Raw genomic sequence first — 24360 nt, 5'->3', positions numbered from 1 at the left:
ACGGTCATACATGGGAAAAATGTTTATAAGTCACTTTTTTCAGTACCATTGTAATATTGAATGGTTGCTAAATGAATTGTTGAGGACTGTAAGTTGTATACTGTATCCATTTCTGTTTAATGTATTTGTAGTTACATAAAGCATTGGGAATTATATGGGAATACCTAATTAGATATAGTTTTTAGCTCTCTTGTATAGGACGCTTGAAAATGTAGGCTTTGGAAGATCAAAAGAGAAAGCAGTGTGGAGCACTATACTTAATTCTTTGACCTTTTTCCTTCACATTGATAGTATTTCTAACGATCTAGAGAACACTGGAAATTTTGGTGTAACTAGAATAAATAATACTGATTTGAAATACACTAATTTTAAGTTGCAGAAAAATTAGGGAACTTCTAATTTATAGACAAGTTCTTAGTGAAAGGAACATATTTTGATGGATTAAGTAATTTATAGTTTGCATTCAATAAATGTATCAATATGTTTATATTATGCAAGAAATGAATTTGTGAAAAGTGAAATTAACATTCAGACATTATTTATTTTCTGTTTATAGTTTTAACCTGAAACTTGGCCAATTCTCCATGTATTGGCATATGTTGCCTCATCAGTGTTTGTCCTATCATATATGAAATAATACCAAGTGGAAGAACCATTACATATTAATCAGATCCATCTGTTTTTCAATATTTCAGAAAGGTTATACACTAGTGTGAACAGTGATGGATGAAATAGGAAGATGCTATGATTTATGCTGGAGAAATCACCTTTCAACTGTCAGATTCTAAAAGATTTGTCTTTTCTGGATTCATAATTGCAAAAAATTAATTTACTTTGTGCCTTTGTAAGGGAGGATTGGTGTAACGCTATCCATTTGCATATATTCCCTTCTCTACATTTATTTAATATTAGCCATCACTTACTGCAAATCCAAACCAGAATTTGCATTCATATATAATTTTATAGATTAATATTGTAATAAACAAACCAGAATGACTTGGTTGTGATGTATTATTTTCAGATTTGTTGAAATGGGGCATTATCAATACTTTTTAAAAATAAAATATTTTATAGAAACTTAATTACTTTGCATTGTTGAATGGTTCTTTTATCCTGTCTTCTTATCACCTTCTGGTATATCTGGAATAAGTTGTAAGGGAGTGGTAAATGTGGTAAAGGAGAGGTGGAAGGAAAAGGTCATACAGTAGTAATGTGTTCACTGCTTAGCGTATCACTGTTCTGCTTTTCTTCACCAATGTTAGAGGACAAACACATAAGGAATTGGAAGTTGATTATTCAGTTTGGACTAGTCTAATATGATTATTCCTAAATATAAATACTAAGTATTGTGTTCATTTTAGAACCCATAAAAATAATCCAACCAAAATATTTTCGATGCAATGTTGTTGTCTATATGTATATATTTTTCTCTAAATGAAATAATAAAGCTTTGTAATATCATGCCTATTATTATTATTGTGGAGGTCCGATAAGTCCGAGTCGAACCGAGCACTCCTAACAACTTGCACCAAGGAGTACATCAGGGCACTTAGGGCAGCAAAAAGATCTCATATTGCCACCTTGGTTGCGTCCGCTGAGTCCCGCCCAGCCGCCCTGTTTAAGATAACCCGTTCCCTCCTAAATAGGAGGGATACGGGGGAACCCTTGCAGGGTAGAGCTGAGGATTATGCCCAATTCTTAGCAGACAAAGTTGCTCGGTTTCGGTCGGACTTGGACTCCACCGCTGCAGATCCAGCCGGGACACAAGAGGATCACTTGGCAAACCATCTCTGGGTTGAGTTTCAGGATGTTGCCTCTGGGGATGTGGACAAGGCCATTCGAGCTGTGAGTGCCTCCACCTGTATTCTGGACCCGTGTCCCTCCTGGCTGGTTGCCAACAGCAGTGAGGTGACACGTGGCTGGATCCAGGCGGTCGTAACCGCCTCCCTTCGGGAGGGGCACTTCCCCACCGCACTTAAAACAGCGGTGGTGAGACCCCTCCTGAAGAAACCATCCTTGAATCCAGCCATTTTAAATAACTACCGTCCTGTCTCCAACCTTCCCTTTGTTGGGAAGGTTGTTGAGAAGGTGGTGGCCTTTCAGCTTCAACGGGCCTTGGAGGAAGCTAGCTACCTTGACCCCTTCCAGTCCGGCTTCAGACCCGGTTACAGCACAGAAACCGCTTTGGTTGCATTAACCGATGATCTCTGGAGGGCCAGAGATGGAGGCCATGCGTCCATCCTGGTTCTCCTTGACCTCTCGGCGGCTTTCGATACCATCGACCGTGGTATCCTTCTGCGACGACTGCGGGAGGTGGGGGTGGGAGGCACTGTTTTGCAGTGGTTCTCCTCCTACCTCTCGGACAGGTCACAGTCGGTGTTGGTCGGGGGGCAGAGATCGTCCCTGAGGCCCCTAAAATATGGGGTGCCGCAGGGTTCGGTCTTATCCCCCCTACTATTTAACATATACATGAAACCGCTGGGCGAGATCATTCGGAGGCACGGGATAAAATACCATCAATATGCGGACGATACTCAATTGTATCTGTCTGCCCCGTGCCAACTCAATGAAGCGGTGGACGTGATGAACCAGGGTCTTGAGGCCGTTAAGAACTGGATGAGCGCTAACAAACTGGTACTCAACCCGGACAAGACCGAGTGGCTGTTGTGTTTCCCTCCCAACAATTTGGCTAATGTTCCATCTATCAGGCTGGGGGGTCAAATTTTATACCCCTCAGATAGGGTTCGTAACTTAGGAGTCCTCCTGGATCCACAGCTGACTCTCGACCATCACCTGTCGGCTGTGACCAGGGGGGCATTTGCCCAGGTTCGCCTGGTCCGCCAGTTACGACCCTACCTGAATCGGGAGGCTCTCACAACAGTCACTCGAGCCCTTGTGACCTCTAGGCTGGAATACTGCAATGTGCTCTACATCGGGCTGCCCCTGAAGTGCATCCGGCGACTGCAGTTAGTTCAGAATGCGGCCGCGCGAGTGATAGTGGGCGCACCGCGGTTCGCCCACATAACACCCATCCTCCGCGAGCTGCACTGGCTACCTGTTGATCTCCGGGTGCTGTTGACCATCTTTAAAGCCCTTCATGGTAGTGGATCTGAGTACTTGAGAGACCGCCTTCTGCCGATTACCTCCCTCCGACCGATAAGATCGCACAGACTGGGCCTCCTCCGAATTCCATCCGCCAGTCAATGTCGACTGGTGACTACACGGAGGAGAGCCTTTTCTGTTGCAGCTCCGACCCTGTGGAACGATCTCCCCGTCGAGATACGCACCCTCACCACCGTCCAGGCCTTCCGCGCAGCCCTCAAGACCTAGCTATCCCAACAGGCCTGGGGATAAGCCTCTAATTTGCCCCACCCGAGTGTTGAATGTTGAATGCAAGTTGTGTTTTTATTACTTTATTTTGCTCACATATTGTTTATTTTGAATTGCACCCCCTCCCTAATGATTGTAAGCCGCCCTGAGTCCCCTCAGGGAAAAGGGCGGCCTATAAATCCTAATAAAATACAAAATACAAATTATTATTATTATTATTATTATTATTATTATTATTATTATTATTATTATTATTAGCAGTAGTAGTAGTAATTCTACAGTTACACTGTAGTAAGATGGGCAGCCAATAAATGTAATAAATAAATAAATAAATAAATAAATAAATAAATAAATAAATATGCTATAATCAAATATCCTTAAAATATCTATTTTTATTTCAGATATAACATTCTAAAGCCATGGGAGTGAAAACACAAAGACCTCGTTGTTTTTTTGACATAGGCATCAATAATACTCCTGGTAAGACTGCTGGTTTCAATGTTAAATGTTGAGCCTATCTAAAAATGCATAGTTAAACTGATTTAGAATAAGTTTATATTTGTATATTGGTTAATATTTATTTCCATGTATGCAAGCTTGCGTTCTTAAAAGTTAGTTAATATAAATGTAATGATTTTTTCCCTTAATTTTAGCTGGAAGAGTTGTCTTTGAATTATTTTCAGATGTTTGCCCAAAGACATGTGAGAACTTTCGCTGCCTTTGTACAGGTTTGTAGATATTTTCCCTTACTTGCATAATTTGCTATATAAATCTAATGCTGATTTAATTGCTCTTAAGAGTAATGTCACAAGATGCAAAAAAATCTCACAATATTACACATTTATCTTAAACTTAATAAGTATAAATATATTTGTTTATGATCCATTTTGAAGTATTTTAGCATTAATTCATACATAAAATGCTTTAATGACTATCTGTTACATGTAATATGCTTTAGTAATTTAAAAACATGGTCACGATGGCTCCGATTTTGAAATGTGAAACTACTTAGATTAGTTAAAGTTTCAGAGAATTCTTAGTTTTCTTTCTATAGTCAGAAAGACAGGGAAAACTGAATGATTCTAAGTCTGAAAAAAATTCTCCGCTGTCATTGGAGGAATTTTGTTAATTCTGACTAACTCTTGAGTTTCATTTAGGTTCTTAGAGAAGACATTTGCCCATATCTTACCATAATATCTTCCATCCTCCACTCACACATTGCTGAACAAATGATTGTAACTCGAGAGTGACTTAAATGCAGGGTATACAGATCTACTCTTTCATTCTGAGACATACAGAAAAAAACAACCTTAGCTTTTTTCGTCCTTTTTCTTTAGCACTCTGCAGCCAGGTTGTGTTTATCTGAAACAAAATGCAAACAAGTCTGTCCTTGAATAGTGGTGCCTTACATTTGATAAGTTAACTGATGTTTCAGACCACTTTATTATGCAGGCAGTCCTCATTTGTAACTGCCTCAGAGAGCAACTGTTTACAAATACAATGGGAATAAATGGTATTAAAATTATTTTCCAACCAATGCATACCTTTAGGTTCAAATTTCTGCACCTGACAACAGCGCATGTCAGAATAAGAGTAACACTGGCATTGCTGCACAAGGGAACTATATAAATGAGATGGCAGCATCCAGTAATCTTTGCTGTCCCCCTTCCTTTTTCTCTCTATATCATGTTGTTTGCTTAGGGACCATTTCATTGTAACCAATTATAATTGCTAAATGAGGACTACCTTTATGAATTAACAAATGGGTACAGTTCTGTGGATTTTGCCTATTATATAGAAATATTTCACATTTTTACTATTATTAGTACTGTATGGCCTTTTTTTTCTTTTAGTGGCTTAGTATTTAGAGTTTTTAAAAAACCAAAAGCTGATTTACAATTTTATTTGTATTTCATTGTGTGAGATTCTGTCACTAATGTTTAATGTGCATTAAATTATTTCTTTATAGGTGAAAAAGGTATTGGAAAATCAACACAGAAACCACTTCATTACAAAAGTTGTTTATTTCATAGAGTTGTGAAAGATTTCATGATCCAAGGTGGTGACTTCAGTGAAGGTATGGCATTACTTGTTTCAAATTATTACCTGTAATTGTTCAAATGTAAATACACATTTTATAATATTTAAATAATTTTGATGTCTATTTTTTGTGGAAAAACCCCTTATGATGATAGTCTCTTGCAAAGGTTTAGGAATTAACTTCTATGATAGTTTCAAACTAAGTACTTTGCTAAAAATGTTACTAAAATATTGCCATTTTTTCCTTCTTAAAAAATCTGAATTCATTTGTAAAAATATAAAAAATTTAGAACTCTCTCATTCTGGTTTATTAATGTCTATTTTAAATGGCCTAGATGGATAGGAAAATAACAAGCTTGTTTTCTGTTACTTCTTCCATAACAATATTGTGTATAAAGCTATTCAGTCTGAATATAAATATTTTAAAGTTTGTGAATTCTTTGGTATCAATTCCAAGACCCTTGATGCCAATATCTGAATAAGCATGGATTAACACTAGACAAACATTCTAGCAGAAAGCTATACCTTAATAAAAAAATACTACCAAGGAGAAAACCACATCTCCATCAACACTGGCAGGGCAAGTTAGTATATATAAATAGGGAGCAAACTCCATACTCACTAGCACTGATGATCTTACCCAATTCAGGTACTGAAATGTCAACAAATAATCAAGCTCAGAGAACATTAAGATTCCCAGTTTAATCCTGAACTACCTATATTATCTTCTATTGGATGCTTTCATAATCTTTTCTTATATGTGTGTGTTTTTTTTCCATACAAGGAAATGGAAGAGGAGGAGAATCAATTTATGGAGGCTTTTTTGAAGGTAAGAACTATTTCTTCTCAGATTAGCCTGCAATTCCACCATTATGTTGTGAATAGGAACAACATATTTTATCAATCTACAAAATAACTTTTACTAAGGATGATAGTTTATTTTGAGGTTCATAATGAGAATCATAAACTGTACAGTTATTTTAGAACTTGTAAAAAGTCTGGCCTCAAGTGATCTCATAATCAGTGGCATACCAACTCACCTCTTTTTCTACTTCTCTTAAGGTAGTAAGTCCTTTCTTCCTGAGGTGTGGGACAGCTTTGCATCTTGCCTCCATTTAACGTCCCTTTGCCAAGGCCAGCTTAACCATTTGATTGGTTGCTAACAAACCAGCCCTCCTTGGTCATGTCTGAGAGAGAGATAAAACATCATTCCAGTCATTTGACATGTCTTTAACAATCATATTTTTTTAGCAGAAAGTGAATGCTAATTTGACAATTGGACCAAGTAGACCAATAAATGGTTCTGGTTTTGGTCTTTCTCTGTAAAAATTAGAAGATGGCCGAATGCTAGTTCTTACTAACCAATCCAAGTTCTTTTCATGCTCCTAGAAATGTGAGCTGATAGTATTAAAAGGCTGTTACTGGAAGTTAGAGAAGACACTTTTATGACACAAATATGTTACGAACAAGTCTGTTGCATACAATTGAAATTTATTTTTATTTCAAATTTCCAAATTACATTTTCTAAAATACAGAGGGCTATTCATGAGGCATTTTTTAACTAACAATACAGCATATTACTTTTGGCACACTCTTATAAACTGCATGTAGCAAAATATAACATTTTTTTCCACAAAAAATCATCTTGTCTTTTTGAATAATAAGAATGAGTCATTTACAGGTTGTTCTTGTTTAACAGATCAATGAATTACTAGATAGTTGTATTTCTGCATTCATTTATCATATGAGAATGCTGTCCAACAGTATTAATCAAATAATATTTATATTTTTGCCCAATAAACTTGGAATTATAGTATACATCTCTGTCTTTAGTTTTATCTATTTGAATACTGTTTGGCACAGCAATGATAACATTTATGCAGTTTGACAATCCTAATTTAAAATGCTAAAAAATGCCACTGCAAGGTAATAACTTGGATTTTTGAAGTAATTCAAACGCTTTCTCTAGATGAAAGCTTTGCTGTAAAGCACAACAAAGAATTTCTTCTTTCAATGGCCAACAGAGGGAAAGATACAAATGGTTCACAGTTTTTTATGTAAGTATCATGCTAGCTCCATCATTTGGATGGAGTTCCTTATGATTTAAATTGTAAGAACTTTGAATTGTTGGAATAACTTTCTGTTTACAAGTATAAATATCTTTAGAACAGAGAATGCTTTTATTTAACTATTTCTAAGAATTATGGAAGATCTATATAAGACTAACTTACAAGATAAACAGAAATACAATTTGAAAAAAAAATAGAAATTATTAGAGTATTGTACATCAAAACCCAGCAAAACAACTACCATCATAAAATTCCAAAAAAGTTCCAAGTATGTAAAATTAAAATCACAATTAGCATAAATTTAAGAAAAGTTTAAAAAGAACAATATAACAATAAAAATATTTCTTAATGCCTAAATGTAGAGGAACTTACAGATGGACTTCGCTATTGAAGGTGTACTGTAATTGGAGGAGGGGAAGCTACAAGTAAAGAGTAAGTAAGAACTCTTTGCTCCTGAATAAAAACTCAACATGCCATAGTAAAATATGAGGAGAGTTTGATAATAACTTTATTGCAATCATTAACTAGTGCAAGAGAATTGGTATTCAAATATTTAAAATAACCAATACTAAATTGACAAGGTCGGGATAGTTAAGAAAAGTACAAACGAACAAAACCGTTTGGCAAAAGTACAATATTAAATCAAATATGCCCAGGCTTATATGTATATAACAAGAAGAAATTAAAATTAGCAATCTGTACAATATGAACTTGAAATAACAGTATAAAATACAAACACACACAAATAGTACATAAATGCAAATGTACACAAGCAGAGTCCTTGACTTGGAATCGTAATGGAGCCTGCCAATTACAGTCATATGTTGTGATAGTCCTATGTGATTGATTTTACAACCACTTTCCGGCAGTCATGAAGCAATTGTAAAGTGAACACTGGTTGTTAGGCAAATGACATGGTCATTAAGTGAAGTCATTTCTTTGCTATGCGGCTTTTCTTGCTGGTAATTAAAATCTTCAATATTATTATTTGCAAACAAAATGAAGGTTTCCTATTTAGCTTGCAGAGCTTGTATTCATTGAATGGGTTTACCAAAAATCTAAATATTGCAGAAAATACAGCCTCATGGCTACATATCTAATCTCCATTTCATGCTGAATAAACTAAATTATTAGTATATCTGAAATAGAAAACTATCTTTAGATAGATTTTTACTCCAAAAGCATTTTATTAAAATAAATTTGATAAAATTAAAAAACACAATTTAAATAAAAAATATTTAAATTTTTAAAAATCCATTTTTTTAAAAAAAAAGACCATTAGTAAAACAATAAAATTATCCAAAAGACTTTAACAATTGTAAGCTTCTCTTACAGAAACCCTATTGTGGCTGAGAGAAACATAATGGTTAATGCTGAACCTGATCCATTGACTATCTGACTATCCATACTCTGTCTGGTCCAATTACTCTTAATTATTCTTTGTCTGATTTTACATCACGCCATGCAAAACTTGGCAACCTTGTATGTTACTTCAGCGTTGATGTCAGAAAGTAGACATTGTTTATACTATTGGTCACTGTATCCCATTTTGCTAGTCAGAAGTGGGGCAATGGGGGCATTTCAAGATTCTGTATATGTGGATATAGATAAGAACATGTTCAATAGTTTCTGTCTGTACCGAGTTTCAAGGACATACCTATAATGAATATTGGATTGTTTTATATCCTCCAGTTAGAAGTGCTGAGGGGAGAGCATTACATTGGGCTAAGATAAAATCTTTTCTGATTTAGAATATATAGCTGGTGCCGGAGTGTATATCCTACTGCCTGTCATGGAAAACTGAGTGATATTTCCAGTGTCTGTTTTGATGGTATATGTCAAACAGATGTTGCCTAACTCAGTGTTTTTCAACAGTGTCTGTTTTGATGGTATATGTCAAACAGATGTTGCCTAACTCAGTGTTTTTCAACCACTGTGCCATGGCACACTAGTGTGCCGTGACATAGTATAAGGTGTGCCGTGAGAGAATTACTTTATATATAGTCAATATAGGCACAGAGTTAAAAAATTTTAACATTTTCTAATGGTGGTGTGCCTCGTGATTTTTTTCATGAAAAAAGTGTGCCTTTGCACAAAAAAGGTTGAAAAACACTGGCCTAACTGACCCTTGCTTGCCCAATTGCCAAGGATGATAAATAAGTGAAGGAAACTTTAATAGTAATATCATGGCTTGGGATAATGATACCAGCTGAAATACATTTCTAATCCGTAAGCAGTCTCTACTGCTTTATACAGGACCAACATTTGCCATAGGTCCAAGAGCCAGTGAAACCACATACATTCATTGACCAAGCTAAATGAAAGGATATCAGAATATGGGCTAATGAAGCCACTATTTCTATCCCAGTTGGGTCATAATTAACCTACTAATCTAAACTTGTAAAACACATTTCATGTCACAGCAAATTATTAAAGCTCTGACAAAATGTGAATAAACAAGCATTCCCCAGTTTTGATCTATCAAGAGGGATACTTTTTTTAAAAAACAATTTGATTGGGCACAGACTTTCTAAACTTTAGATCCTCAAATTCTTACATAATTTCCAGACAGCTCTGGTTCCTCTAGTTAGGGATGATAGAAGTACTAGATTGAAGAATCTAATCTATAAGAATACTCCTTCACTTTATAATCTGTTGAACAGGAGAGCACCTCTGAAGAGATTAATCCTTCACAATCCAAGTCTTGATTATATATGGCAGGTCAGAATTTCTACCAAAACACATCTATGGTTGAGAGAGAGAATATTAATTATTGTGGGATTTAACATCACAAGCAAATCAAAACATAAGCTAATAAAGCCATCATAATTCTGAGGGAGAGAAAAATCAGAAGCAATAAGTATATTAATAGGCCTCCCATGAAATCTCAGTCCCCCAACATAATATTTCCTTCAACTTGCAACTAACCACTGATTTTCTTCCATACAATCATTAAAAACATTCCAGATAAAACTCATGAAAGTTTTCTATATAATGCAAAGTGCCATAAAACACTTAGTTGTTGCTAGTGTGGAAATATAGGTAACAGTAAACTTTTCCTTGTTTTTTTTGTTTGTGTGTGTACTACTACAGTTTCTTTACTATGTTTTTTCTGCTACTTACACAGCACCATATCTGTAATTCCCTCTAATTCAGGGGTATCAAGCTCATATTGTCATAGCAGCATCATGTGATGTATCAGGACTGTCCCCTCCTTCACTAAACTGGGCATGGGTGTGGCCAGCACATGATGCATCCGGCCTATGGGCCGGAAGTTTCACAATCCTGCTCTAATTACTGAGTTAAGCTCACTCAGAGTTAAATGGTGTATCTATCTGTTGTATTCTGTTCCAAATTGGAAGTAATAAATAGACTTACAAATAGCCATACTCAAAATCTCCTGTGAAATAGGGACAGCTATTACAGTTTTATATTTCAAAAAGAGAGCTGTATGTAGAGTGTTCTAACACTGTAAAAGCTAAATGGTTGCAACCTAATCAGTGCTTGCATTAACAAAAACCATGTAATGTGTAATGACTATAAGGTTTCTAGGGCTAAATAGTGATACTAGCTAAAAGTGGATAATGCTTATGTACATATTCTCTGATTGTCAGAGCAAGTTAACATTTATTTACAAGCAATATTGTTGAATATTCCAGACATAACAGAATATGCTATTTTACAATTCTATTTATTATGAAATTAAGGACACATCTGTGTTTAATAGATTTCCCCTATACAGCCAGAAGTTTTAACAGGTGAATGAGAATGACTCCTTGATAAGTCTTTAATGTCTGCTCAGGAGTAGGAAGAAAAGTATCCATCTCATCTAAGGGAATGGAGTAACTGAATTTTAGAACAAATAAAAATATATTAGTTTTTTAAATATTTAATAAGTTCCAGTGTGAATTCAATGGCCACAGATTTACCAGTTGCAATGAATTAAAATTATTGATTGAATAATGTATTGAGGACTGTAGTGTCTTCTAAATTTTTCTTTGTCTTTGCTTCTTTAGTTTCAATTTTACATTAACCAGAAATTGCCTCTTCAAAAATGAATGTAAACTGTTTGCTTAGTGGTAAAGAAGTTTAGAGAGATTTGCGAAACAAATAAATTGGTATAAAACCAAATGCTTCAGTAGTATTGTACTATTGAAATTGAATTACATAGCATCTTTTATTAACAAGAAGTACCGTATTTTTCAGAGTATAAGACACACCTTTTTCCCTCAAAAAAAAGGCTGAAAATCTGGGTACGTCTTATACATCAAATATAGCATTTTTTGCCTCCTGAAGCCCCGCCCCTTTCACCAAAATGGCCGTGCATATCCTTAAGGAGGTTTTCAGAGAGCTGCTGGCGGCTGGGGAGGGCAGAAATGAACAAAAAATGGGCTTGTTTTTTGCCCCAGCCCCCAGCAGCACTCTATAAGGCTATGCATGCAATTTTTTTGATGAAAAACGCTTTTTTGCTCATTTTTGGCCTCCCCCCCCCGCCCCAGGAGCACTCTGCAAGCCCCCTCAAGGCTATTCATGCCTTTTATTTGAAAAAAAAAGACCCGTTTTCTTGAAAAGAGGGCCATTTGGGGGAGGTTTGCAGAGTGCAACCCCCCCCCTCAGAAAGCTCTTTAGTTAGAGTGATTGATGAGAATTAGATTGATCAACTGCTGTGCCAGCAGAAACAAGTCTTAGGTGCTGCAGGTTGTCAGCTATTTCCTTCTCCAGCACATGGATAAATGCACCTGGAAACATCTACTTACTCTCTGTCTCTCCCTACCTATCTACTGTATTTCTCCCTATCCCTCTATCTACTTACATACCTACCTACTCTCTCTCCCTACCTACCTACTGTATTTATCTCTCTCTATCCCTCTACCTATCTACCTACCTACTCTTTCTCTCCCTACCTACCTACTGTATTTCTCTCTACAGTATTTCTATCTACCTACCCATCTACCTACTTTGTCTTTCTCTCCCTACTACCTACTACCTACTGTATTTCTCTCTCTATCCCTCTACCTACCTACCTACTCTCTCTCTCCCACAGCCTACCTACCTACTCTCTCTCACTACCTACCTATTGTATTTCTTCTCCCTCTATCCTCTATCTACCTACCTACTTACCTACTCTATCCCTACCTACCTACCTTATTCTCTCTCTCTCTCTCTCTCTCTCTCTCTCTCTCTCTCTCTCTCTCTCTCTCTCTCTCTCTCTCTCTCTCTCCCTATTTACTGTATTTCTCTCTCTCCCTCTAGCTACCTACCTACTCTCTCTTTCCCTACTTACCTACTGTATTTTTCTCTCCCTCCCTCCCTCTATCTACCTACCTACCTACTTTTTAAAAAATTTGCCTCTTCAAAACCTTGGTGCGTCTTATACTCCGGTGCGTCTTATACCTCGAAAAATACTGTAGCTATAGCCTCATTGACAAAAGAACCTGAGTCTAAACTATTGCAAAAGTGATAGCTCAGGTTATTGAAAATGTCTCCATATAAAAATGATACTCATACAGAAATTGGATGTTTGGAAATGGTCTACTTTAGCCTGTTTTATAGTATAATATACTTTAGGTCAATGATGGCTAACCTTTTTCCCATCGTGGGCCAAAAGCAGGGGGAGTGCAGGGGGGGTCATGCGCGGGTGTGCTCACACCCATAATACTATGTGCGCAACCTCTGCAAGCATGCGCGCACCCCCCCCTCTCCTGACTTTTGGCCCGGAATGGACCCGTTTTTCGCCCTCCCCAGGCTCCAGCGGCTTTCTAGGAGCCTGGAGAGGGTGAAAACATCCCCCCATGCCCTGCCCCCAGAGGCCCTCCTGGGTGTGATAAACAACCCAACACGCAAACCGGAAGTTCGGGAACGGACTTCCGGTTTGGCCGTAGGGCTCTTTTTTCCTGTTGGGCCCGGAGCCTTAAAAGAAGGCCAAAGACAGCTGGCCAGCGCACATATGCATCTAACAGGTGCACACATGCCATAGGTTCGCCATCACGGCATTAGGTGAAGGAAATTGTTCCTATTCAGAAGTGTTCTGAATATTCATGCCATATATAGTATAGTGCTGTCAAAGTATACTACCTCAGTCAGAATTAGGCTATGTAGAATATATTTGTTTAAACATATTTTTTGAATTTTAGGTATGGTTACAGTAATAATCAGAACTGTATATAAATGTTAATGTATTGACTTTGTTGCTGTTCAATATTTAATGTGTTTTGTTCATATTTGTCATTTCTGTCATAATAAACCAAATTTGTGCTCACTCTCCTTCTCAACTTTACTAATATTATCCTTTTTTTATTAAATTCTTGCCCTGGTGTCATCTATAGAACAACTAAGCCTACCCCTCATCTTGATGGGTATGTATTTTTGTCTCTTACTTGTAATTGGAAAATTCTGCTGAATTCTTCAATGAGTTAGAAATGTTAGTCATTTATTAAAATTATGCTTCACTCATTTAGATATCATGTTGTTTTTGGACAAGTAATTTCTGGGCAAGAAGTTGTAAGGGAAATAGAAAATCAGAAGACTGATGCATCTAGCAAACCATATGCAGAAGTGCGAATAATGAGTTGTGGAGAACTAATTCAAAAATCTAAAGGTAAAATTAAAATACCTTTTTAATAATAGTCTGCTATTTCCATTTCAAATTGCATATTCAGCAAAGAAAAATAGTCAGCTTTAATCTTTTGTTTTCCAATCACCTTTGTAGAAATTAATTATTTGGCTTATTTTAATGCTTTAATGCTTTAAACTCCAGAGACCACCATTGTTAAAATTGTTTATTAAGAATCTTTAGACACTGCAGGTATAACAATATATTTCTGCTTGAAGGTGATACAGTTGCAATTCTGTGATTACAGTTAAAACAAATTTCTTAATAATATTTAGCATCTTCATATATGAACAATCATTCTTAGGAAATAACTTATTTATTTGCCTTAATATTTGGAAATTAAAGGATAAACTGGAGAAGATAGAAAAAGAGTATTTTTTTACGCTTAGGCAGTAAATGCTTTTCTGTTGGTTTCATTTAAAGCCAAGAAGGAAGAGAAGAAAAGACGTAAGTCGTCATCTTCATCTAGTGATTCAGAAAGTTCAAGTGATTCAAAAACATCTTCTGATTCATCAAGTGAATCTGACAGTGCTGCTGAAGAAAAAACAAAGAAAAAGAAAAAGAAACACAAAAAAACCTCTAAGAAACATAAGAAAGAAAAGAAAAAGAAGGAAAAAAGCAAAAAGAGGTACATAGAGAATAAGAGGGAAGATTTCTATGAAAGCATTAAAACATTTCCTGCACTATTATTGCAACAAATGTAACACAGAATAAATTGAAGGAATTAAAGATACCTCCCAGCCTCATGATGCCCTGGCCCAGCTCTCCCCACAGAGGCAGAGTGCCACCGCCGCAGCATGACTTTTTCGGCAGCTTCCAAACAGAGTCTTCTGGCAGTGGCCGCTCTTGACGTACACTATGGTTGTACACTCGGCTGGTAGCTGGTCCACAACCATAGAGAGCACGTCCAGAGCGGCCACTGCCAGAAGACTCAGTTTGAAAGCCACAGAAAAAGCCATGCGGCGGCAGCTGCAGAGGTTCTCTGCCTCTGCAGGGAGAGCTGGGCCAGGGCATTGTGAGGCTGGGAAGCGCGCGAGCGGGAGCAGAACAGCCACTCGCGCAACCCCCCTCTCCAGCCATGCAGAGCACCTTTCACTGACATTTCGAAGGTGCCAAGCCACGGGACTGGGCGGCGGCAAACAGGTGCTCACGCGGCTTGGCGATACCCCTAGGTCAGTGAATAGTGCTGTGCCGGCTGGAAAGGAAGTTTGCCAGGCGGATGCTCGTGAGCGGGGTCACTTCATGGCTGTTGTGTTGCACTGCTGCGACAGCGCAACACAGCCATTCGCCCATGAGGCTGTGCCCGGCTCTTTGGGAGCCCGCTTGCAAGAGAGCAGCCACCTGGCAACCCTCCCTCTTCAGCTGGGCACAGTGCTGCTCACCAACCTAGCGGTATTCCGAAGGCACCAAGCAACGTGATCACTTTTGCCTCCCCCCCCCCAAGGTTCCCACGGCTTGGCACCTTCGGGATACCACTAGGTTGGTGAGCTGCGCTCTGTCTGGCTGAAGGTGGGGGGTTGTCCAGGGGGCTTATTTGTGGGGGAGGGCTTATATTTTTGGCCACCAGAAAAATGTGGCATGGCCTTATTATCAGGACATGATGTATTTTCGGGGAAACACGGTAGGAAATCAATCCAATGGTTTTATAAGACAGCAAGTCCCCAGCTTAAAACAAATCCTAAATTACCTTTAAGTCTATTTGTATGTAAACTGCAACAAGCTATTTAGTCACTTGTTGGACTCAATTGTGTTCATAAACTGAGGACTACCTGCATATTAAAAATAAATGCATTACTTTGTGATGCTCATATAGGCATTGTGCTGCTTCAGCGATGCTTCAGTTCATGGAGGTAAAGTAATGTTTGCCATTTGAGTTGGAAAGAAAAATGAGTGCGACATGACTGAAAATGACAGACAACATTCTTTCTTGAGCTGTGCAATGCTTTCAGGAACCAGTAAAAACGAATGCTCATGGAGATACTGCAAGGTTAAATAGTGATCATTTCTAAACTGGAGGGTCACAACCTGGAGACTTTCTGTAGTGTGGATCCATTTCCAGTTAAGCAGCTCAGAAACTATCCATAAGCATGATTAAATTTGTTGATTTATATTTGTTCAGTAATTTTCAACAGTGTTTTTTAAAATTGCTATGTTAGTAAAAAGGCAAAAAAAGCACGTCCTCATATTCAACCATGTCTTTAGAATCAGCAAGGCATAAGAAAAACCAGCACAATTCAAATTAAAATATTAAATATTTTCCCACTTTCCAATACAAATTTCTAAAATAAAGTAAAGTTGAAATATGTTTGCCATCTGAAAACTTAACACATTATTCTAAAAATATAGATAAATATCTTCTTTTGTTTTATAAATTTAAGTTCAGCTAGTGAAGCTGAAACAGAAAATCCTGAATTGCAACAGCCACTTTCTACAGTTCGTCCAGAAGAGATTCCTCCTGTTCCAGAAAACAGATTTCTGATGAGGAAAAGTCCTCCCAAAGTAGATGAAAAAGAAAAAGAGATAAAGAACAGAGAAAGAGAAAGGGAAAGGTAAGGGTTTTTTTTAAAAAAAAAAAATACCAACACAATAGTATGATATTAAACTACTAAGATCTATGTGTAAACATGAAGATAACAAACTAGTGGAAATAATGTATAACATAAAATAGAATAATATAGTGGAAAAATAATGACATTAGAATTCGAATTCTTTTTTGGCCAAGTGTGATTAGACACACGCAATTTGTCATTTCTGTGCATAAGCTCTCTACATATAACAATAGTGATAGATCATTATTATAGTCATTGTAAAAATACATTCATTAGATACAACACTTAGTGATAGTCATGGATACTAAATAAGCAATCAACACAAATCATACTAGGATACTAAGTAAACAATATAAATTGTAAGATACAAGCAACAACATTATAGCCATAAGGAGATAGGGAATAGGGAAGATGAGAAGAATAATTGTAAATAATTTGACAGTATTGTGGGAATTAGTTGTTTAGCAGAGTGATGGCATGGGGGGAAGGGGGGGAAACTCCTTATGTCTAGTTGTTCTGATGTGCAGTGCCCTATAGCGTTAGTTTGAGGGTAGAAGTTGAAACAGTTTATATCCAGGATACGAGGGGTCTATATTTCACGGCCCTTTTTCTGGCTCGTGCAGTATATAGGTCCTCAATTGAAGGCAGATTGGTAGCAATTTTTTTTTCTGCAGTTTTAACTCGATTGAAGTCTGTGTCTGTCTACATAATTCCTCTGTAGAACTGTATCAGCAGCTCCTTGGGCAGCCTGAGCTTTCTATGTTGGCAGAGGAAGAACATTCTTTGTTGTGCTTTTTTGATGACATATTTGATGTTAGATGTCCATTTTAAGTCTCGAGAATCTAGAAACTTGAAGTCTACTGTTGCTACTGTGTTGTCTAGTATTGTAAGTGGTGGTAGTATATGAGGGCTTCTCCTAAAATCTACTATCATTTCTACAGTTTTGAGTGTGTTTAGTTCAAGATTATTCCAGCCGCACTACAAGGCTAGTTGTTCAACCTCCCCATCTGTATGCAGATTCATTGTCTTGAATGAGACCAATCACTGTTGAATCATCTACAAACTTCAGTACTTTAACAGAAGGATCCTTTGAGATGCAGTCATTGGTATATAGAGAGAAGTGGAAGAGAGCACACAGCCCTGGGGGTGGGGGGGCTCCTGTGCTAATTGTACAGATATCTGATGTGATTCTGCCTAGCTTCACCTGCTGCTTCCTGTCTGTTAGAAAGCTTATGATCCATTTACAAGTGTGGTCAGGCACAGCTAATTGATTTAGTTTAGCTAGAAGAATATCCGGAATGATTGTATTGAATGCCAAGCTGAAGTCTACAAAAAGGACCCTTGCATGGGTCTTTGGAGATTCAAGATGCTGTTAAGATGTAGGAGAGCCATATTGACAGCATCATCTGCCAATCTATTTGCTCGGTAGGCAAATTACAAGTGATCTAACAGTGGGTCCATGATGGTTTTCAGATGGGCCAACACTAACCTTTCAAAGGTTTTCATAACTGCAGATGTCAGAGCAACAGGTCTATAGTCATTCAGCTCCTTAATGGAAGGTTTATTTGGCACCGGTTGATAGTAGAACGTTTGAAGCAAGAAGGAACATAGCACATCTCTAGTGATTTATTAAAGATGCAGGTGAAGTTGGGGGCCAATTGGTCAGCATAAGCTTTCAAGCAAACAGGTGTTATCTTGTCTGAGCTTTATGCTTTTCCACTTTTGTTTATGAAATAGGCCATGCACATCATTTTCTGTAATCACCAGAGATGGAATCCCCAAAGGGATGCTGTCAGTTATAGGAGGCTTGGCTGTTATTAGTGTATCTGATATGGAGATGGTGGGGATAGGTAACAATGGTTTCCTCTCAAACCTACAGTAAAGCACATTTAGGTCATCAATTACAGTAAGTCAATTTCCTTCTGCATAGGAAGGTGGTTTGCTGAACCAATGATATTATCAGGTAGATAAATGGTTATGGAAACCATTCTGAACTAATCTACTAATTTATAACCATGAATGCCAATACTAAGGGCAGCAGCATCCGGTTATTTGGTATAGAGTATCTCTCACCATTTCTTCCTGTCCCAATAGTAACAGATCAATGCTTGTGCACCTAACACTAGATAAATTTGTCCCTCACTTTTCTCCTTTATTAAAGTGGCTGTATCCTCTTAGTATGCTTAGTATAAAATCAGGATTAACAAAAGCAGAACAGTCATTCTGATCACCTAGTACAGTGGTTATATTCTGATATATACCTCAATATTCTGATTATTAATTCTGGAAAGATGAGACTGCAGACACCCACCCCACAACTCATTCTTAGCATACCCACACACTGGGCTGTTCAATTGAGAAATTTTGTTAGATTTAGCTTGGTAGTTGTCACCGAAAGTGTATGGTAGACTGATAAGCCATTTCATGTTAGCAGACCCCCACCAAATCTGGCAGCAACCAGGGTGATTGTTCTTATTGAAGAATGGAACGAATGACCTTTGACTCAGGACAAGAAAATGCCTAATGCAATGCACAGAATATTGCATTTGCCCACCCCACCCAAAGCAATGCAATTATCAAAATATCAAGCCAGATTACACATAATAGAGCAATATAACTATATGGAAAATCAGCAAGTTGTTTAAATTTTACATATGCTAATTTCCTAGGATATCCACAGACCATGGTTAAAAAATAAGCTATATAAAAAATATTTGGCCCTTAGAGACTTCGCAGTGAGATGCACAGTTTTACTTCTTACTAAAAAATTTGCCCACTTTAGCTAAGTCTATATCTTAACTGGGGTAAATAAACAACATGTTAACTGGGTTGACATCAGAATTGATCCAGAATTGTGATCTGTGTAAACTGTATGTTAACTTGTATTCATGCATATAGACAATGATTCAAAATAATTATAAATCTGTTCCGGTGATCAGACTTTTGGAAATATTTAAGGTAGTTTTCTCAGAACAAATATGTGTATAGTTTAAAAAATAATAATTTCCCCAAAACACATTAAAAATACACATTAAAGCAACATAAAACTGCTAAAATAGCTTTTAAACCCTTAATTAAAATAATTACTAACACAGACTTTAGCATCATTACCATACTTAAAAGGTAACATATTGTTTTCAGTAGGATATATTTACTGATAAGTTGATAACATTCTACAAGGGAGGAACAAACAAATATTTTTATTATTTAAATATTTATTAACTATTTTCAGTTAATTTTGCATATGCATGATGTTCTGCAGTCATCTTTAAGTAATATAAGAAAAGTGCCATGTTATGGAACGATCTCCCCGCAGAGATCCGGACCCTTCCCACTCTCGGCCTTCCGAAAAGCCACTAAAACCTGGCTGTTCCGGCAGGCCTGGGGCTGTTGACCCCAAAATACGGTCCAGCCCCATCTAGAACTGAGTGCATGGAGTGTTGTTTTTAAATCTATCTTTTCTTTTCCTTATATTTTCGTTTCAATTTTATTTTGTATTGTAAGCCGCCCGGAGTCCTACGGGATTGGGCGGCATATAAATGTTATTAAATTCAAATTCAATTCAAATTATATCTTATTGTTAATTGTATTCTCTTTGTTGATTGAATTTTAGTTGGTATTGCTGGACTAAGACTCTTACAATTTACTATTATTACTACTATTACTGTCACCTCACCACTCAATATTTGAATTTTTTTTTTTATGAAGAAAATGTTTAGCATAGTGTTGGCAGCTTGTGGGCTTCAGAAGTATGTGATTGTAGAAGAAACTGATAAATCATAGTTAAATAGCAGGTTTGTTTTTCCTTTTCATGATTTCTAGCAACCTATCAAATTGTCAAGCATCATATCAGAGAAGGCTGTTGGTGACAAGGTCAGGACGAAAAATAAAAGGAAGGGGACCAAGGGTATGTTTACTTTTTACTGTTTGATTTCTTTGATCTTTGGCTTTTAATAAACCGTGATTTAGTTGTGTGATATATGTCAGTCTGTCTGTCTGTCTGCCTATCCAACCCAAGGCTAGTAGACTTAGCAAACAAAATGCAGCATTTTGCATTTAAGTATCATGCTAAGTTTGGATATCAAGCCATAATGAAAGCAATACAAGTAGTCCTCAACTTATAACAGTTCACTTAGTAACTGTTCAAAGTTACAATAGCACTGAAAAAAATTGAGTTATGACTGCTTTTCATATTTACAACCATTGCACATTGCAGCATCCCCATGGTCATGTGATCAAAATTCAGATTTTTGGCAACTGACACAAATTTATGATGGTCACATTGTCCCGGAGTCCTGTGATCCCCTTTTGTGACTTTCTGACAAGCAAAATCAATGGAGAAGCCAGATTCACTCAGCAACAGTGTTACTAACTTAATAACTGCAATGATTACCTTAACAGATTTGGCAAGAAAGGTAATAAAATGGGACAAAACTCACTTAACAAATGTCTCATTTAGCAACAGAAATTTTGGGCTCAGTTGTGGCCATTAGTTGAGAACTGCCTGTATGTATTTGCAGGTTGGTTAGCATATAGTGATTTGTACAGCAAGCTGATATTGTGTCAAAATATTGACCTTAAATTGGGATGCATGTTTTATTAGTCTCCCGATGAGGGAGACATCAAGTATGAACATGTTTTATTGCTAATTTTTTCTGTTCTCCAGTAATTGACTGCCTTCTGCCAAGGCTGTTTTGTAGTGCCATTAGAAGACTCCCACAAACTCATTAATGTTCACTAGCTTTGTTGGACAAAGATTTGCTAAGGAAAAGCTCCTGACTCTCCCATAATCCTTACTCCCAAAGAACCCAATTTTTAAAGTCTTTTATTTCTGTTTTAAGGATCAAATGTTTAGAACTGAATATGGCATAGCTCTAGTAAAAATAATTGTAAAATTAAACAGTAAACTTATATATTGGCTTCTTTCAAATGAGAATTATAAAAACATAACATATCAAAAAGAAAATAATATTTGTTAAATAACATAGATTTGATAGATTCTGCATACCATTCAGTATGCAGTAACACATAAGAAAATAATTCCTTTTGTTGTTAGATGCGAAAGTTATTATAGCAAGGCACTGGAAAACTGAAAGACAGGTATTTAAAAGTGAGAAATCACTTTGATTGAAAAATAAATACAACAGTAAAATTTAAGGATTCTGTTAATTAAAAACTGCTTACACTAACTGATTTCTACTTAGTTATATAAATAAAGTTTAGCAATAGATTAGCTCCATTTGTACAAATGTGGATTTGGAAAATAGTATGGATGTTTAACTGTGAATGTTGATACAATAAAACCACAATTCCTCAGGTGCAACTGATAAAATTTTACATCAGATGTCATCTTCACCAAGAAAGTTTATTATTTCCATGGCAGTTTGGAGATTTGATATCATTTATATTATTTACATAAGCATTAATTGACATTTCCTGTATCAATTGTGTTGATTTATCTCACTTGAACATTGAATCAACAAACAATTCTTATCCCCAAATGGTCCATTAGATGGAGGTTTTATTATGTTTTAAAATATGTAATTTGCAATCAAATGTATGATGGTTGCTGTACAAATTAGGATCCACATTTTGTTTTATCTAATTTTTCCTTCTGTATTCAAAGCGGTACCGGACACCTTCAAGATCCAGGTCGAGGGATCGCTTTAGACGCAGTGAGACTCCTCCACACTGGAGACAAGAAATGCAGAGAGCTCAAAGAATGAGAGTATCAAGTGGAGAAAGATGGATAAAAGGAGACAAGTAAGATGCACTCAAAGCGGTAGCCATTTCTGTGCTATTTATTTATTTATTAGATTTTTATCTCACTTTCAGTCAGTAGTCAGAGCAGCAATGAAACTCCTGTAAGTAGTGATTTATTTTTCCATTTCCTCTTTTGCTCATGTAGTATTTTGTTAGAAGAAAAAGAAAATAAAACTAATAATCTGCTTAAATGCAAATTAAAACAAGTATAGAGGAGAGGAAAGAAGCAGGTACATGTGCTTTCTTTCTCCACTCTTAGGAAATTCTTCCACAAACATTTTTAGGCGCCTTCATGTCACATTTGACTCATACAGCAGAGTTCTGTAATAGTATGTAGTGTTTTTGATTTAGGGGTATTTCTATCATATGTTAAATGTACCTGCATCTGCATGCAGTTTGCAACGTAAATTCAGATAATGATGTGGGATTATTTCACTAGCTTTATGTTCAAGTTTGTTTGTTTGTTTGCTTGCTTGTCTTGAAGGAGTGAAATGAATGAAAACAAGAAGGATGCTGCAAATCAAAGTCCAGGGAGAGGAAAAGAAAGAAAAATAACCGACCACAGAGTGGGTTCTGAAAGTCCAGATAGAAGAGGAGAAAAAGAAACACAGCCCAAAGATCCCAAATCTGACAGTAAAGACAGAGGGACAAAGCGGAATTCTGAGAAAGAAGATAAGGACAAACATAACAAAAGTAAAGCCAAAAAAAAGGCTAGATCCAAAAGCCAGAGCAAAAGCAAAGAGATATCAAAAAGTAAAGAAAGAGACTCAAAATACAGTAAACATGAAGATAAAAAAATGCGATCGAGAAGCAGAGAAAAAGAGAAAGAAAAATATAATGACTTTCATGGCAGAGAACGGAGCAAAAGCAAGGAGAAGAATAAAAGGGGAAGATCTAGAAGTAATAGCCAGAATCATACCAAAAGTAAAGAGAGGGGAAAACATGAACACTCAAAAAGCAGGGAACGTGAGCAGCCTAAAAACAAACATAGTTCCAATAATAAAGCCAGAGAGCGAAGCAGAAGTGTGGACAGAGGCAAGAGAGCCAGGTCCAGAAGTAAAGAACGAGACCGCAGCAGAAGTAAAGATTATTCCAAACACAGAGATAAAGAAGTGAAAAGAAAAGGAAGATCAAGGAGTAGAGAGAGAAGAGGGACGCCAGAGAGGTCCAGAGAGAAAGACCATAAAAGGCGGAAGGAATCCCATAGCTCTGAGAGGGAAAAAAGTCGAAGTAAAGACAGGCATCGGGATCAAGAGTACAAAAGTTCTCGCAGAAAGGAAGATACTGGGAAAAAGATGCGCTCAAGAAGCCATGACAGCAGTAGCTCCGAGACGAATAAAAGCAAAAAATCCAGTAGAAATCAAGATAGAAGTCCTGACTCAAAGAAAAGAAGAAGCAGCAAGGACAGAGAATTGAAAAGATCATACTCACGAAGGAGTAAAGAAAAGGAAAGGGACAGATCTCGTTCTTCAAGAGAAAAAGAGATCAACCAAAAATCAAAATATCAGGAGAGAGAGCGTGCCCATGGCAAAGATAAAAAATCCGATCATGAATCAAGTGCTGGAACTGATGAAGATAGGCATGGATGAGTTTATGAACTTATTGTTTCCACTCTGCTTCTAGGTTCTAGAGACATGTTGGGGAACATTTTTTTTTTAATGTGGACTTCAGTTTGGTTTTTTGATAATCCACAATCTGGATCATTTGTACTGCTAAAGTTTTAATAAACTTGAAATGGGAAAACAAGTTTTATGTGTAATACAGCGTGCTGTGTTTTAATATTCCATAGTTTATGTATCCTATTTCTATGTTACCTGATGGAAGCATACTGTATGTTTAATTTAATTTTAATTTAGAAGCACACTGCAAATTGGTCAGTTGGTCTGAAATTACAAACATCTTTGAATCAAATTCTTTTTACTTAGATAACATGTTAATACTAAATTATATTAACATTTCAGAACTATAATTAATAAACAAAACCAGCATATATAAA

The 24360-nt window shown here is 36.8% G+C and overlaps 1 protein-coding gene across 4 annotated transcripts in view; it reads left to right on the top strand.

The window, feature by feature from the left end:
• The window catches only part of PPIG (peptidylprolyl isomerase G), a 29011-nt gene extending 4901 nt beyond the window's left edge, over nt 1–24110 (top strand). For 2 of the 4 annotated variants that reach the window (XM_087709311.1, XM_087709324.1), the window contains 13 exons: nt 696–776; nt 3732–3810; nt 3984–4058; nt 5300–5407; nt 6155–6199; nt 7340–7427; nt 13766–13795; nt 13898–14037; nt 14476–14680; nt 16431–16601; nt 20424–20508; nt 22228–22364; nt 22849–24110. In XM_087709311.1, coding sequence (XP_087565437.1) covers nt 3750–3810; nt 3984–4058; nt 5300–5407; nt 6155–6199; nt 7340–7427; nt 13766–13795; nt 13898–14037; nt 14476–14680; nt 16431–16601; nt 20424–20508; nt 22228–22364; nt 22849–23953 — 2250 coding nt within the window. In that variant the 5' untranslated portion in view covers nt 696–776; nt 3732–3749 and the 3' untranslated portion in view covers nt 23954–24110. The remainder of the gene's footprint in view (nt 1–695; nt 777–3731; nt 3811–3983; nt 4059–5299; nt 5408–6154; nt 6200–7339; nt 7428–13765; nt 13796–13897; nt 14038–14475; nt 14681–16430; nt 16602–20423; nt 20509–22227; nt 22365–22848) is intronic. The other 2 variants (XM_014060489.2, XM_087709316.1) reach the window with 1 other exon arrangement.
• The last annotated feature ends 250 nt before the right edge of the window (nt 24111–24360 follow it).

Source organism: Thamnophis sirtalis, unplaced genomic scaffold (genome assembly GCF_051295495.1).
Source record: "Thamnophis sirtalis isolate CommonGarterSnake01/CBP01778 unplaced genomic scaffold, rThaSir2_p1.2 scaffold_1, whole genome shotgun sequence".
NCBI classification, from domain to species: domain Eukaryota; kingdom Metazoa; phylum Chordata; class Lepidosauria; order Squamata; family Natricidae; genus Thamnophis; species Thamnophis sirtalis.
Note: the sequence above shows the minus strand (reverse complement) of the source record. Positions and strands in the feature narration are given on the sequence as shown.